The 15,063-nt window shown below is 51.5% G+C and overlaps 4 protein-coding genes across 4 annotated transcripts; all 4 read left to right on the top strand.

The window, feature by feature from the left end:
• Window positions 1-4,894: 4,894 nt before the first annotated feature.
• LRP88_14431 (general substrate transporter) lies at window positions 4,895-6,699 on the top strand (the record flags this gene model as incomplete). Its single annotated transcript, XM_083250776.1, has 4 exons — window positions 4,895-5,389; window positions 5,447-5,898; window positions 5,952-6,168; window positions 6,226-6,699. The coding sequence occupies 4 exons, from the start codon at window positions 4,895-4,897 to the stop codon at window positions 6,697-6,699; spliced, it is 1,638 nt and encodes a 545-aa protein (XP_083093408.1).
• Window positions 6,700-8,350: 1,651 nt separating this feature from the next.
• LRP88_14430 (aldo/keto reductase) lies at window positions 8,351-9,542 on the top strand (the record flags this gene model as incomplete). The annotated part of the gene is made up of 3 exons (XM_083250775.1): window positions 8,351-8,515; window positions 8,573-8,750; window positions 8,803-9,542. 3 exons carry the CDS (start codon window positions 8,351-8,353, stop codon window positions 9,540-9,542), a joined length of 1,083 nt encoding a protein of 360 aa, XP_083093407.1.
• A 611-nt stretch (window positions 9,543-10,153) lies between these two features.
• LRP88_14429 (uncharacterized protein) lies at window positions 10,154-11,502 on the top strand (the record flags this gene model as incomplete). Its single annotated transcript, XM_083250774.1, has 2 exons — window positions 10,154-10,477; window positions 10,531-11,502. The coding sequence occupies 2 exons, from the start codon at window positions 10,154-10,156 to the stop codon at window positions 11,500-11,502; spliced, it is 1,296 nt and encodes a 431-aa protein (XP_083093406.1).
• Window positions 11,503-12,491: 989 nt separating this feature from the next.
• On the top strand, window positions 12,492-13,622 carry LRP88_14428 (uncharacterized protein; the record flags this gene model as incomplete). The annotated part of the gene is made up of 1 exon (XM_083250773.1): window positions 12,492-13,622. The coding sequence occupies one exon, from the start codon at window positions 12,492-12,494 to the stop codon at window positions 13,620-13,622; it is 1,131 nt and encodes a 376-aa protein (XP_083093405.1).
• Between the last annotated feature and the right edge of the window lie 1,441 nt (window positions 13,623-15,063).

The following is a 15,063-nucleotide window of genomic DNA, read 5'->3' as shown; positions in this document are numbered from 1 at the left end:
AAGGAAATCTGAGACACTTCGCTGTCAAAGGGTCCATCTACGTTTTACATCCAGACGTTACCAGACTGATTACGTCCTCCCAGAGCTGCATTTGGCCATATACTGCGCTGTCTGCTGCGGTCAGCCTCCATAGTGAAGTTATTCCCTGCAAAAGAGCTTGAATGAGGTTTAAATCGAGTAAGCAGGAAGGGTCTTGGCATAAGCTTCCAGGATTAACTGGGTTAATTGATAGCGTTGATAGGTAAGTCAAGATATCCGAGTGTGTCGATTTATTGCACTAGATAAAGGTGTGTTGTATTTTGGACGAGTTGTAGGGTAGAGGACGGCGTTGGGGGATTGGGGGATTATTTATTGGTGTTTGAGGTGCTGCCACGTTGAAGATTGCTGACTGTACGTGAGGAGAGGTCAGCCACCAAAATTATGATGGAGGGGATAAGTTGAGGGCATTCCCAGAGTGCACCCGCACCTTTAATCTCGGTTGACGAGAACGAGCGCAGCGAGGACGGCACTTTGCAGGAGGGCCCTCGGCAGAGCCGCCGGAGGCAAACGCCACAATGTCTTAACAAAAATTAAAGACACGCGATGAAAGAATGAAACAAAAGAAAGACATTTGCATAGAGATATGTGATGAGGTTGTGTTGTCGGTAAAGGTCTAGGGTGTCTTGCATGTCACGACATCCATCTCAAACAAGATTCGATCCGATCCACCAGGTGAGACATTCATTTCGGATGTAGATCTTTTTAAGGCTTCGCGCGAGCATTATGCTAATACTTCACATAAATTAATCACAATATTCACATTGTTAGAATCCAGCAACTCCTAGTCTACATATTTTGTGTTTTTATTGATCTTGTGACATCTCCCTCCTCTGCTGTAGGGTATGGATGGATCTACATCGCGATGGATCGATTGACTCTGGCAACGCTCACGACCCCGCTGATTGACAGCGACGAGCGGAAAGAAGACGGAAAGGTAACGGTCACGATGCAGCGGAAAGCAAGGAGAATGAATGATAACCGCGATGCTCATGGTCAGCCACACTGTCATTTGCTGGCGGTAGCGAGTTGAGGACGATCGATTGACGATCTTGGCGCCTTGGCACACCATGATGATGATGGGCAGTGAGCATGACGGCGAGGTGGCTTGTCTACAGGTGGCTCGATGCGGCGTCTAGGAATGTGTCTTGGCATGCCCTCCCCTTGGGATTCAACGTTGCCATGGATTTGAGCGAGGGAGGGAGTGATTGACTGCGGGGAAAGATGGTGGCTGGCGACGATCGATGCTGGTCTGTGGTGTCTCAGACAAGAACAGGCGTGATTGTCTCAGACCATGACTCTTCAGACTTCACACAAGGGGGGAATGGCCACGGGCCGCGACCGAAAAGAACAAAGGAGAGCGACGCATCTGGGAAAGGAGAAGCAAGAATCTTGAATGCCCCACCGCTTCGGAGGAACTCTTCGGCAATGGCAAGGTGAGTGAGTGAGGATGACCGGAGCCAAGAGGAAACAGGAGACACCAGCTTACCTCGTGACTGGGCAGTTACGAGGTGACTGGAATGGGAGGCTTCACAAAACCAAGGCCCGGAAATAGAGGCATCGCTGACGCCGGCCGGACCGTTACCACGTTTGGACAGGCACCCGAGACCGAAGGTTTCGGCCCTGAAGAGAGATTACAGAGTTCTTAGTAAAGGACTTCGTTCTCGGGTCTCGGCCGAGCAAGAGCAGAGTCTGTACCGTCACGAGCGCACCTTTGGCGTAATGAATTGGCATAGAGGCGACGGGAGGTGGGTCTTCGGCCGGACTCTTTCTGAAGCCATCGTGCGTGTGCGTGTCAGAGGATTTCTAAGAACTTGCATGGGCGCCACGAGGAAGGGGGGGGGACCCAATTACAGTCAAGACCTTGCAGGGGAAAGGTAAGGGGCCCCGGGATTGGGTGGGCAACTTTGTTCTCTACTCTATCTCCCTCCGTATTCTTTCTCTTTTTTCTCCAGACCTCGTGACCCCCGGCTTCTCTCCGTTTTTACTGGATACCGATGGTTGGTTGATCAGTGGCGAGACAAGCGAGAGACAGGAGGAGCAAAAAAAGTCAAACGTGCAACGTTAAAGGTAAACAGGCTGTCGGGTACCCGCCCGTTCGTTGCATTGTTGGCTTAGAGCAAGCACTGTAATTATTTTTGGGTTGAAGGCGCAAACGAAGAGGTGTAGTCGTGCTACAGTAACTAGTCTACAAGTGATTCCATCTCAGGGCTCTCTCCCGTCGCTTACTTGCTTCATCTCTCGTCATGCAGCTCTCCGTTCCCTCCTCACATGAAAGGACTTTGTAAACGGAAGCCCATCCATGTAGGGTATGCACACACGCAGATTGGGTACCTATGGATGTGTACGTACAGACAGTACTGTAATCCCAATCCAATCCATCCATGCCGGCACCCATTCGCGGCTGCTGCTCTGATCGACTAGCTTGGACCACAAAGTGGTGCCGTCGCTTGAGCCCTCGTTGGTCCTGACGTTTCGGCCCGGACTTGTGCATGACAGGGCACGATTTCGAGTTCCCGTGACGATGGTGGCTGGACTGGGCTTTTTGGTAACTTGTAGTAAAAATTGACAGTGAGCTTCGGAGCGAGCTGTTGACTTCTGGCACAGCTGTCAGCTCATCCGAAATGTCCCCTTCTCGATCTGGGAAAATAAGGCCCCTTCTCGGCCAGACTCTTCTCCCCGCGACGCACCGGATGGGCTCGAAATCCGGAGAGTCTGGGGTTAGAGCATGCCGCTGTGCCGTGATCTCGGTGGCCGACTCGGAGGCATTTTCCCCAGGGGGCCCAGCTCTCTGGGGATGGTCAAAGTTGGTGTAGAGGGAAGAGGAGATGCAAGAAAGAGGAGGAGGTCCGATTCTTTTCCCCAAGCTACTGTCCCATTCGCATGTTCCCCCCAGCTGGGGAGATCTCCAGAATGCCTCAAGACTAGTGCCAAGCGGTGGCCAGCTCGGTCAATTACAACCATGCCATGCCTGCAGCCCCGGGCCCCAGGCAAGGTAGCGCGTAGAGTACCACCGAAAATTCGCCCATTGGGGACCCTGGCTCTGGACTCCAAGGCTCTTCCCCGCGCAGTGCAGCAGGTTGTAAGGTGGTGTGTGGGCGAGAGAGCCCCTGGATGTCGGGCTCTGGCGGGTGACTGGCTGGATGGCCGCCTGTGGGAAAAGGGACCCGGGGGAAAAGGTGGGTTGCTTACATGGAAAAGTCGAGTTACAGACGTCGCATCCAATCCTTGGAAAGGATCGTCGAATCCAGCGGGAGGACGGGGTTGCGGGATGGGATGGGATGGAGGGGTGAAAGCTTTGGCGATTTTTCAAGCTTCATTCTACGACGTGCTTTCAAGATCGACTTGATGTGATTTACACCAGACTGGACTCGAGCAAAAAAGTGAACACTTTACCGTCCCCCCGGTTCCAGCTCCCCTTGGCGACCCGTCCTCTTCCGCCCGCCGTCTCCCGGGGCTCTAGAACTCGCCATGGAAGCCCGTCGCCAGGTCCCGTGGGTAATAACGGCCGGCAGGTACTCGGCGCTTCTCTGGGCCATCTGGGCCGGTACAAACGGTTGTGGGCCAACCGTCCCTCCACTCTCATCGGCCTTACCTCGTAGCTCCCCTTGCGGCCGGGGTCCGCATCCCCACGCGATTCCCCAGACGCTGGGCGCGTGGAACGGCACATTTTTCTTTTACAGTGAAGAAGACGGGCTGAGACCGAGGCCGAGACACCACATGAGAGGGTGAACGAGATGCGATCTCGTTGTCGAGGTGAGCACGCGGCCAATCACGGCGGCGGCCTCCGGTGAAGAACACTGCAGAACACTGCTGAGCACCGCTGAACACCGCCTAACACTGCCAAAGTAGAGATAGTTACCCAATCATGACCGCCGATCACCTCGAATTCTGCAGTTTGTTGCAGTTCGCTCCGTGCCTAATCCGTCTAAACGGTCTCTGTCTCTGAATCACTAACACGCCTTTTTTTTTCTGATCTCACACACCCGCGTATTGACGATGCGGCTTGCAAACACACACAACACACACCCCCCGGGGGGCGTCTCCGTGTCCGGGCATCCCCGTGCCTCATGCTTTCCAACAAGCTCTCCTCTCCCCGTAACACGCAAGCTCAAGCTTCTGCTGGGGGGCGTGCATGCAGTAGCAGAAAAAAAAAGGTCATGTTCTGATCCCATACACACACCTCACCTTCTCCCCCCATGCCCCATACGTAGCTTGTACTCCCCCATGGGACGCCCACTCCTCCGAGGTATCGCGCATCCGAGAAAGGCTCGTGGACACCGTCCGAGATGATGCACCACACGCACACGCGCGCGCCGGAGTTGGCAGCTTTCCACCTTCTGTCACCTTGTTGAGCTTGGCGTTAGTTGGCAGGAGTCACCGGGAGCTTTGGCCATTCATTCCGCCGAACGGGTACCGGAACGTACTTGCCTCAGCTGGCCGCCGGCTGGGCTGCATGCAGGTAGATTGGATACGCTGATGCATGTTGAGAGGTAGGTGCAAGGGCGGAATAGGTAACATGCTCCTTCCTTCCTTCATGCCTCCTCCTGCCTTCCTTTCTGCTCAAGATTAAAAGACGCCCTCCTCCCCGTCTCGTGGAACAGTCTCTCTCACTTTGGTTCATCATCACTGTCTCACACTCTCACCTTCTACTACAATCCCCCTCTTGAAGCATATCCCCTCCTGTCTCTCTTACACCTGGGGTCTCTTCTTTCCCTGATTCATTATCCAACCGGGTCTCTGATCTGCACACAACTTCAGAGTCTCTGATCCACCTACCACCGAGCCAAAACATATACTGTGCTCACCAACCCCATCGCTGAAGTCGCCTCTGCAACCAAGCAGCAACATCTTCACCATGGGTGTCGACGAAACCCACCACGACGAGGGCGCTCGCAACCAGTCGGTCGCCCTCCAGACGGCCGACAACATCGACCAGATCGAGGCTCCCGTCACCTGGAAGGCCTACCTCATGTGCGCCTTTGCCTCCTTCGGTGGTATCTTCTTCGGTTACGACTCTGGGTACATCAACGGTGTCAATGGTTCCAAGTACTTCATCCACGAGGTCGAGGGCCTTGGCCATGACAAGCTTCGCGAAAGCCACCAGTCTCTGATCGTCTCTATCCTCTCCTGCGGTACCTTCTTCGGTGCTATCATCGCCGGTGATATCGCTGACCGCATCGGCCGCAAGTGGACTGTCATTACTGGTTGCATCATCTACTGCCTCGGTGTTGTTATCCAGATGATTACTGGTCATGGTGATCCTCTTGCTTGCATCGTCGCTGGTCGTCTCATTGCCGGTATCGGTGTCGGTTTCGAGTCTGCCATTGTTATCCTGTACATGTCTGAGATTGTAAGTTGCTACCATGATGCCTCTGCCTGACATCCCTTACTGACACTTCTTTCCCAGTGCCCCCGCAAGGTTCGTGGTGCTCTCGTCGCTGGTTACCAATTCTGCATCACTATCGGTCTGCTGCTCGCCGCCTGCATCGTCTACGGAACTGAGGACTTCTACAACCCCAACTCCTACCGCATTCCCATCGCCATCCAGTTCCCCTGGGCTGTCATCCTCGGTGGTGGTCTCCTGTTCCTCCCCGACTCTCCCCGATACTTTGTCAAGAGGGGCCGCATCGAAGACGCCATTGACGCCCTCTCCCGTGTCCGTGGTCAGCCCAAGGACTCCAAGTATGTCCAGACCGAGCTGGCTGAGATTATCGCCAACGAGGAGTACGAGCGCCAAATCATTCCCTCCACCTCTTGGATCGGCAGCTGGGCCAACTGCTTCAGGGGCAGCCTCTGGGATGGCAAGTCTAACCTTCGCCGAACCATCCTCGGTACCTCTCTTCAGATGATGCAGCAATGGTATGTGCCCACCTTTCATTTCCCTTGGAATCCTTGACTAACAACATTCCCAGGACTGGTGTCAACTTCATCTTCTACTACTCCACCCCCTTCCTCCAGTCCACTGGTGCCATCGACAACAGTTTCCTCATCTCGCTCATCTTCACCCTGGTCAACGTTTTCTCGACCCCCCTGTCCTTCTGGACCGTCGAGCGCTTCGGTCGCCGCAGCATCCTCATCATCGGTGCCTTCGGTATGCTTGTCTGCCAGTTCCTCGTTGCCATCATCGGTGTCACTATCGGTTTCAACCACACCCACCCCACTCCCACCGAGGACGACCCTGACAAGGTCACTGCCAACAACATCAGCGCTGTCAACGCCCAGATCGCCTTCATTGCCATCTTCATCTTCTTCTTTGCCTCCACCTGGGGTCCCGGTGCCTGGATCGTCATTGGCGAGATCTTCCCTCTCCCCATCCGATCTCGTGGTGTTGGTCTCTCTACTGCTTCCAACTGGCTGTGGAACACCATCATCGCTGTCATCACCCCCTACATGGTCGGCGAGAACCGAGGCAACCTCAAGTCGTCCGTCTTCTTCATCTGGGGAGGTCTCTGCACATGCGCCTTTGTCTACTCTTACTTCCTGGTCCCTGAGACCAAGGGGCTGTCTCTGGAGCAGGTCGACAAGATGATGGAGGAGACCACCCCCCGCAACTCTGCCAAGTGGAAGCCCCATACCACCTTTGCCGAGACCATGGGCGGTGGTGAGATCTTCGAGAGGAAGGCTGTTGCCAAGGCTGAGCACGACGACTCTGCCGCCTAATCGAATACCATCTGGTTACCATCGTTTGATCTTGCAAAATGCATACATGAATCATTTATACCTACAAAGCTGGAGCAGTAGTCTGAGGAAGGAAGCGGAAGGAAGCGAATGTATATGAGCGCGTAATGTGTATATATCAGAAACAGACTGAATATGATTCCATGAAATTGATGTGGTTAATTTCATTAAAATTGATGCCCCTTTCTTGAAGTGTGAGACTGTGAACAAGCATGCATAAAGTGTTGACTAATAGGAGAAGAAGAATACAAGCGATTGATTCTATTTCTTCACATCCTGTCCAAAGATTTTAGAATGCAATAACCCAATGTGGGGAGGTAGGTGGCACGACCACGTAGACGTCATTCCGTGGTCCGCCTCTGCGTGTGACATGTACGACGTCAGTGTTCCCGTAGGGCAAGTCGGCAGAGGCTCTGTGAGCTCAAAAGGACGGATGCCGAGGTTGGTGATAGGATGATTAGCCCAAGCCACGGAATCGAAGACATGGTCAACACTTCGGCCACGAGTCAGGTGGCCTGGCAAGTATGCCATAGCAGTAATAGAGCGACAACACCTTGAAATTTACATTTTTAGAATCGTGTTATAAGTGAGAGAAAGTGGCGAGACCGATGACTCGGGCATAGATATGATTCTGGTACAATATCACCTGCGAGCCTCGAGCTGGACAAGCATGCTGAGGAACCCGTCAAGTTGCTTGAGGTCTATTTAAAGTGGAATTGACGAGGTACGTCCTTCCGGGGATATCACGATCGTTGCAAGTAGTAAGCGTCGTCTGGGAGTGGTCTAATAAAAGCGGGTTGGGAGGGCTGATGGCCTGACAGTTCCATCTCAGCACTATCAAGCTTAATCTATTCTACCTTTGTGGTTTGTGGGATGATACCTGGAGGGATTTCTCTATTTACTGGAACTGATCTTATCTGGATAGACAGGGGGTTAGGGTGAATGTCTCAACCATGCTTGTTGTAGTGTAGAAGCTTTTCAACTCTCACGTTGCTAGCTATTGACCCTATCGGCCTTCCGGGTGTCCCATCATATCTAAACTCTTTTTAATGGCTATCATTTAATCTATAGGACTAATGAGATATTCTCTTTCGAAGCTGTCAGTGGTTATGAGAACTGGGGCTCAACCTCCTTCTTAGAGTCTGCCTCCGGATACTTCGGGTTGAATCAGCTGACCTTGGAGTGTAGTCGGAATGGTCAAGATACCCGCCAGGTCTGCTATGCAGCGTATCTGTAGATATGCGTCTCATGTCTGCGTCGACCAGGGAGGGTTTCTCCCCTTCAAAGGCTTCATGATACTGTCTAGGGCGCCGGCAAAGTGAGTCTAATGCAAGTCCCCTCTCCCAGCCTCGGCCATCAGGCCAGATGTTTCTCAAAAGTCCCCGAGTCGGACTTGACCAATCTAAAGTCCGGTTTTGATATAAAGTCAAACTTGGAACTTGAGCGGTGTGGTGGACAGTAGTTGTTAACTCCGCACCGTTAACGCCGCGCCTGCGCCATCACAACCACGGTAGACTTGCCAAGCGACATGTATGAATCGTATATATAGTTGACCTTCTCTTATTTCCTTTTCTTTCTGACTCAGGATGTTCTACATATATTACCCCCGATTCATCAAATCTAAACAGCCAATATGTCCACCATCCAACTCCCGAGCCGGCTCAAGCAGTCCTTGGAAGACACACGCGTAGGGTATCGTCAACTTGGACGGTCTGGACTTCGTGTGTCTGTGCCAATTCTTGGTTGCATGGGCTTCGGTGACACTCGAGCTCTCCCGTGGGCACTTGGAGAAGATGAAGTATGCCTCTGCCTCCACAAACACGTTTCTCGAAGCTAAGCAAGGTTCGTTCCATAGGCGCTGCCATTGCTCAAGGCAGCCTATGACATGGGCCTGAATACTTGGGATACTGCCAATGCGTACTCCAATGGCGTTTCCGAGGAGATTATTGGCAAAGCTCTCAAACACTATGATATTCCCCGAGAGAAGGTAGTTATTCTCACAAAATGCTACTTTACTGTTGGAGAAACCCCAGGTATGTTGGTTGACTTCTCAACGGCCTCTGCACTCAATGCTAACTGCGACAGAGGAGCAAGCATACGTTTTCCACTCCGAGTTCAGCAAATCCAAGGATTATCAGAACCTATCCGGTCTCTCTCGAACTGCCATCTTCAATCAGGTTGAGGCTTCTCTGAAGAGGCTTCAAACTGATTACATCGATCTGTTGCAGATTCATCGGTTTGATAGTTCAGTGCCTATGGAAGAGACTATGAAAGCTCTTCATGACCTAGTGCAATTAGGCAAGGTCCGCTACATCGGTGCGAGTAGCATGTGGGCAACCCAGTTTGCTCAACTTCAATTCTGCGCCGAAAGAAATAACTGGACCAAGTTTGTGAGCATGCAGAACCAGTATAACCTGCTCTACCGTGAAGAGGAGCGAGAAATGATTCGGTTCTGCAATGATACAGGTGTAGGGCTTATCCCTTGGGCGCCATTGTGCCGCGGACACCTGGCCAGACCCCCTTCTTCAAGCTTGACGACGAGAGAGTCGACTGAGTCTCAAATAATAACAGGAGGACCTGGTACGAGCGAGGTCGATCAGAAAATCATTGGTCGAGTGTCGGAGCTCGCTGAGAAACATGGATGGCCGATGGCTCACGTTGCCCTGGCTTGGATTAATTCGAGGGTTACGAGCCCTATTGTTGGGTGCACCAAGATGGAAAGAATCGAAGAGGCCGTTTCAAGCAATGGCAAGGTTCTGACGAAGGATGAAGAGGGTTATCTCGAGGAGCTGTATCAGCCAAGGCCTGTTTGGGGCCACTTTTGATTTGAACGTCGATTAGTCAATAACATGGCGTGTCGAGTGGTAGAACAAGTTTGTCGCTCCAGGTCATGGTCAAGAGTTGCCCCTCGTCATATGTCAGATGAGCGTTGTATTTTGACGAGGGAGGCGAGGAATACCGGACTTGTATCCTAGATCGATTCCATGTTTTGTCATGAAACGATATTCTGGTCCGAGTTTGACAACATCGCTCCAAGTGTTTAGATGACGTCATGTATTGAAAACTATGTCTTTTACTGTTGTGGTTGATGGCCTCCTTTGGAGTTGTCGTTGATGATGACAATCACAATACCCCCCAGCAATGCCTAACATTCAACATGACTGCGCCTCTGCGAGTAGTGTTGTGGTTCAAGACAAAACTTGATGAAAGTATCAACTTTCGATCTGCTGGCTGATAAATCCGGGAGATGCGGGGAAACGCAAATCTACCAAGGTAAACAACCGGCTATGTGAAACATCACATGAATTGTATGCATTGCCGAGATCCGGTCGGCAGTAGAGTTAAAGTTTAAATCATTAGGTGGTTGATTTAAGTACGTGGATGCATAAAAAACATGGCATCGTAAGAATCTCTACACTGCCTTGTAACTACCATCATGTTTAGCAAACCGGCATTCCTTGTCCTTGTCCTCTCTGTCCTTTGCCTTCCATATACTCGTTCCTTGGCCCGGTTCGTCAAAGTCCTGGGCTTCTTCCGGGAGAAAAACAGCACCATCGCACAAGATCCCAGTCATCTCATCCTCATTAACGACACCATTCAATGCGAGGATATTCACTTTGAAGAACAAAGTGGAAAGCTCTTTTTGGCCTGCGAGGACAGCTACGAAGGCCGATTCGGATGGTTCCCTCCCTTGGCCAATTTTCATGACCCGTCCTTGGCCGTCAAGAGCACTGGGTCGATACACGTCGTCGATCCTGAGGTATGTTGTGTGGTTGGGTACATGTTGACTTTGATTTCCTAACGTCGTTGCAGTTGAAGCAATCCCAACGTCTCAAGTTTGTAAACTTCAATGGTCCCTTCATTACCCATGGCATTGATGTCATCCCGGATCATGACTCGGCAGAGGCCGCCGTCTATATATTCGCTGTCAACCACCCTCCAGACTTGGCAAAATGTCCCGAGGCCGCGAACTTGAAAGAATGCAACGCAAATGCGGCTTCGCGAATCGAGATATTCCACCATGTCATCGGGTCTGATGTAGCTACGCACCTACGATCCGTCCAGCACTCGCTAATTTCGACGCCCAACGACATTCTAGCTCAAAACCCTCATTCTTTCTATGTGACAAACGACCACTACTACAAAGAAGGTGCTCTGCGATTCTTGGAAGTCGTGTGCTGGGGCGCGAGATGGTCGACTACCGTGTGGGTCGAGTTGGACTCTCTCACTTCTACCGACCCCGCAGCAGATGTCAAGGCCCGAGTCGCGGTGAGTGGTATCCATAACCAAAATGGGCTTGGTAGAGGTAGATCTGGAGAAATCCTCATCGGATGTGCTGGGAGAGGTGTTTTGGAGGTGGGGAAGGCATCATCCGAGAACCCTGCCATTCAAGTTGTCTCCTCGATCAAGGTTGACTCAACAATCGATAATCCCAGCTACTTCCTTGACCCATATGCCAACTCGACCTTTGATGCCAGCGGCTACATACTCGCAGGGTTATCACGAGCTGCTGACCTTCCCAAGACGACGACGGATCCAAACGGGACTGACGGGTCCATGGTGTGGTACATCCCATCACGACAAGGGGCTGCGGAATCGAGCGTAATGAGCCCTAGGTTGTTGTTTGAAGACGACGGGGAGAGAATTCGATTTGCGACGGCTGCCGTCATGGTTGCTATTGACCCGAAGCTGGAACACAGTCAGCGGTGGGCGTGGCTCTTTGTGACGGGAGCGTTTGCGAAGAGCGTGTTGGCTGTCAAGATCAACTTGGAGAACGTGGTATAAGGGACTCTATGGATGCCTTGAGAGAGGCATGTTTTGGCTCTTGTCTATTTGCTCCTTTCAAGTCATAGTTGAGTAGGTAGGGAGGATGGGATGAGACGCTATAAGGAATCCCATTGTAATAACTTCTATATCATCGCTTTTGATCATCCACTCGAGCCTATGATCCATGTACTCCCTATTCCGCTGCCCGCTCAAAACACCCTCCTTGAACCATGGTGCCTTGGTGGCCTCGGCGCCCAAGTAATCCTCCTCCAATGTGACTTGTCTGTGTCGGCGTCGAGGTTAATACAAAGCGAAGGACCACCTTCAATTAACCCAGTAGGTGCGCATATTTGCCCCCATGCCAACATCATGGCGGTTGCGAGCATGCTGTATCTCCTTGCTTGCGATCTAGACCAACTATGATGAGTCTCTTCCTATACTCACCAAATTAAGATAAGGGATTAACCTATACTTGTATTATTTTTACAAAGTCTTAGATAGTACTCTAACAGTGGGGATAAGTACGCTCTGGCAGTCCCGCGATCCAACCTCGGAAGAAGCTCTGGAGACTACTGGCAGGGATCGGGAATGGTTTGATCTGAGTGGCCCCAATGCCGGATGGTTCCCCAGATTGGACTCGAATCATCCGGAGAACAACACCATTCCCCAAACCCCGCAACCGGGGGTGGCGCCGATCCGCAAGGTCGCGGGATCATTTCGAGGGGATGTCAGCAGGAGGAAACTACCGCTCCAATCCTGGAGCAAGAACCCCGGCTTGAGGAACGTCGGAATTGAGTCATTTATCGATGGTACTTGACGGCGAGTAACTGGTGATTTACTGAGGAGTCAATGGATGGATATGGTGACGTACCCAAGCAGAAGGGTGCTTGCTCGTTTATAAATACACCTATTGAAGTCCACAAGAAGGCTTCTTGTACTGGCTCGGACCATCACCACAAGCCAAGCCATCTTGATTCTACCAAGTCCAGCTAAAACATCTATCCATCATGAAACCCACTCATCTTCTTTCATCGCTAGCCAACCTCCTTCTTCTTGCTCAAGTCGAAGCTGCGGCGGACTTCACCAACAACATCGTCTTCACGCCCCGTGATGACTACACGAGCTGGAAAACCATCTATGGCCGTTCCGTGCAGTTGCAGGATGGCTCACTCCTCGTCACCTGGGAGGATTATGCTCCTGAGCCCCCATTGGCTCACTTTCCTATCTGGAAGTCTGTCGACGGTGGAGTAACTTGGTCTGACTTTGTCAATGTTACCGACCAGGCCAATGGTTGGGGTCTGCGGTATCAGCCTCATTTCTTTGTCCTTCCCGAAGACTTGGGAGAGTACAAAGCGGGAACTCTCATCCTGTCTGGCATGTCTCTTCCGGCAGACCTCAGCGAAGCCTGGCTCGACATGTACACCAGCACCGACGGAGGTGAAAATTGGGAGTTTGCCAGTCACGTCGTCTACGCTCCAGGTCCCGAAACCACCAAGAACGGAGACAAGGCAGTTTGGGAGCCATTTCTCCTCATGCATGATGGTGAACTCATCTGCTACTACTCCGACCAGCGTGATCCGTCTCACGCTCAGAAGCTTTCTCATATCGTCACCAAGGATTTGAAGAATTGGTCCGATCCCGTTGACGATGTCGCTCACTCGACGTACAAACATCGCCCCGGCATGGCTATTGTTGCGCACATTGAGTCTACCGACAATTTTATCATGACCTATGAACTCTGTGATGGCCCTGATGGTGGCTGCCCTTCGTACTACAAGGTCTCCTCGTCGCCATACGACTTTGGCAGTGCTGAGGAACACAAGATTCTGTCCAACGACACCAACACCAACCCCGGTTCATCCCCGTTTGTCATCTGGACGCCTCATCCTGAGCGAGATGATGGCTCAGGCTTGATTATCATGAATGGATCGGACCGAGAGGAGCTTTTCATTAATGAGGATGCGGGGGAGCCGGACGGCTGGAAGATGGTCGATGTGAACCAGTGGACATCGCATTCCCGTTGCTTGGAGATCATTAAAGTAGAGGGAGAGAAGAAGCTGATGATTACTGGTGCTGGACACATGTCTAGGGATACTGACAATCTTGTTGCGGTGGGTGTGATTGGGATTCCCACTTAGGTAGCTTGTCCAAAGAAGATGAGATCAAAACATCTACACTCTTTAACATACGAAGGCGAAGCAACCATTGCGTTTAAGTTCGCACGAACATAATATCAAGTTAGGAAAGTTAACCGATCATTGAATCATCATCACTAGAGTTCCAGTCCCAACCATTGACAACGTAAACCCCCTACGATTCGGGTAGGTACTCTCACCTCGCCACCTAGTTGTGAAAATTGGTTGAATTGATATGAAATATGTCAAATTAGCGACCTCAGTTTCTGCAGACTTATTAGCAATGTGTAGTAGCTACAGGGCTGATGACAAACCTGTAGTCTTCCCTGGCTTTCATCTGCCTGTTCACCATCGTGAGGCGAGAGCAACAAGCCGGCCAGATGCTTCTTCGACTCTTGAACCCCCATAACATGCTATCAAACTATTAGAAATTCGCACTTTTCTTCCTTTGAAGCTGCTTACCTGCTCGAACGAGTCTCGCATGTAGAACCTCACTGTAGTCACCTCTCGTGTTTGTCCAATTCGGTGGATTCGAGCAAGGGCTTGTTCTTCGAGAGTTGGGTTCCTAGATATTTTAGCACCACTCCAAAGAAGCGTGGGATTAGGCTTACCAATGAGGCTCCATGAGATATGCCCTAGTTGCTACCGTCAAAGTGAGACTAGAAGTTGTCAGCCACTACTTTATGTACATTGTACAGCAGCAGAGAGTTACTTGCCCGGCTGCACCACAAGATAGCGTCAAGAGCATGACGCGAATGGACGGGTCGTTTCTGAATGTTTCCACAATCTCCTGCCGCTCATTTTGAGGCACCTTGCCGTCAAATCGGACACTTGGAATTGACGCTTGTTCTAGTCCGGCTTCAACCATGTCGAGTGTTAGTCTCCAGGTTGAAAAGACGATGCTACAGCGTATTAGTAATCGTGTTATACGGAGGGATTGAGCAAATACCATTTGTCATCCCATGGAAGAGCCTTGATGTCGGTGATTAGGGCCTCCACCTTGGACGAGAGGCCGATGGATGCTGCTCTCGTTTCCGTTTGTATCTCTTCTGGACTTGACTCAAGAGCACTGCTATTAGTGGAAACAGCTGCCACTGAGCAACGGGGATTGTGGCCGCATTTTAGTACGCGTCTAGAATGCCTTTGCGTGCAATCAGCACATACAAACTTTAGGCAGCTGAAGAACTGAGCGCTTTGTCGTGGTACAGAAGGGTCTTCGAGAAGAGTCTCGGTGATCTCGAGTGTTGATCCGCATTGTATACAGACCGGTGGCTCCATCTCTCGCTGTACATTGAACGTTCCTTGTGCGGTTCTGGCCCAACTGTCACCTTCCAGGGAAGCCCCAGGGGCTTTGTCGTGTCTCGTGTGGTAGTGGAGACCGAGGTTGCAAACCAGCCTCAGTGACTCAATCTGCTGCAAGACATTGACGTACATTCCAGTTCGA

The sequence above is a fragment of the Fusarium phalaenopsidis genome (assembly GCF_050370095.1).
Source record: "Fusarium phalaenopsidis strain FUZ10S chromosome Unknown contig_32362, whole genome shotgun sequence".
Lineage (NCBI taxonomy): Eukaryota > Fungi > Ascomycota > Sordariomycetes > Hypocreales > Nectriaceae > Fusarium > Fusarium phalaenopsidis.
The sequence above is the reverse complement of the archived record's forward strand: the minus strand, read 5'-3'. Positions and strand labels throughout refer to the sequence as shown.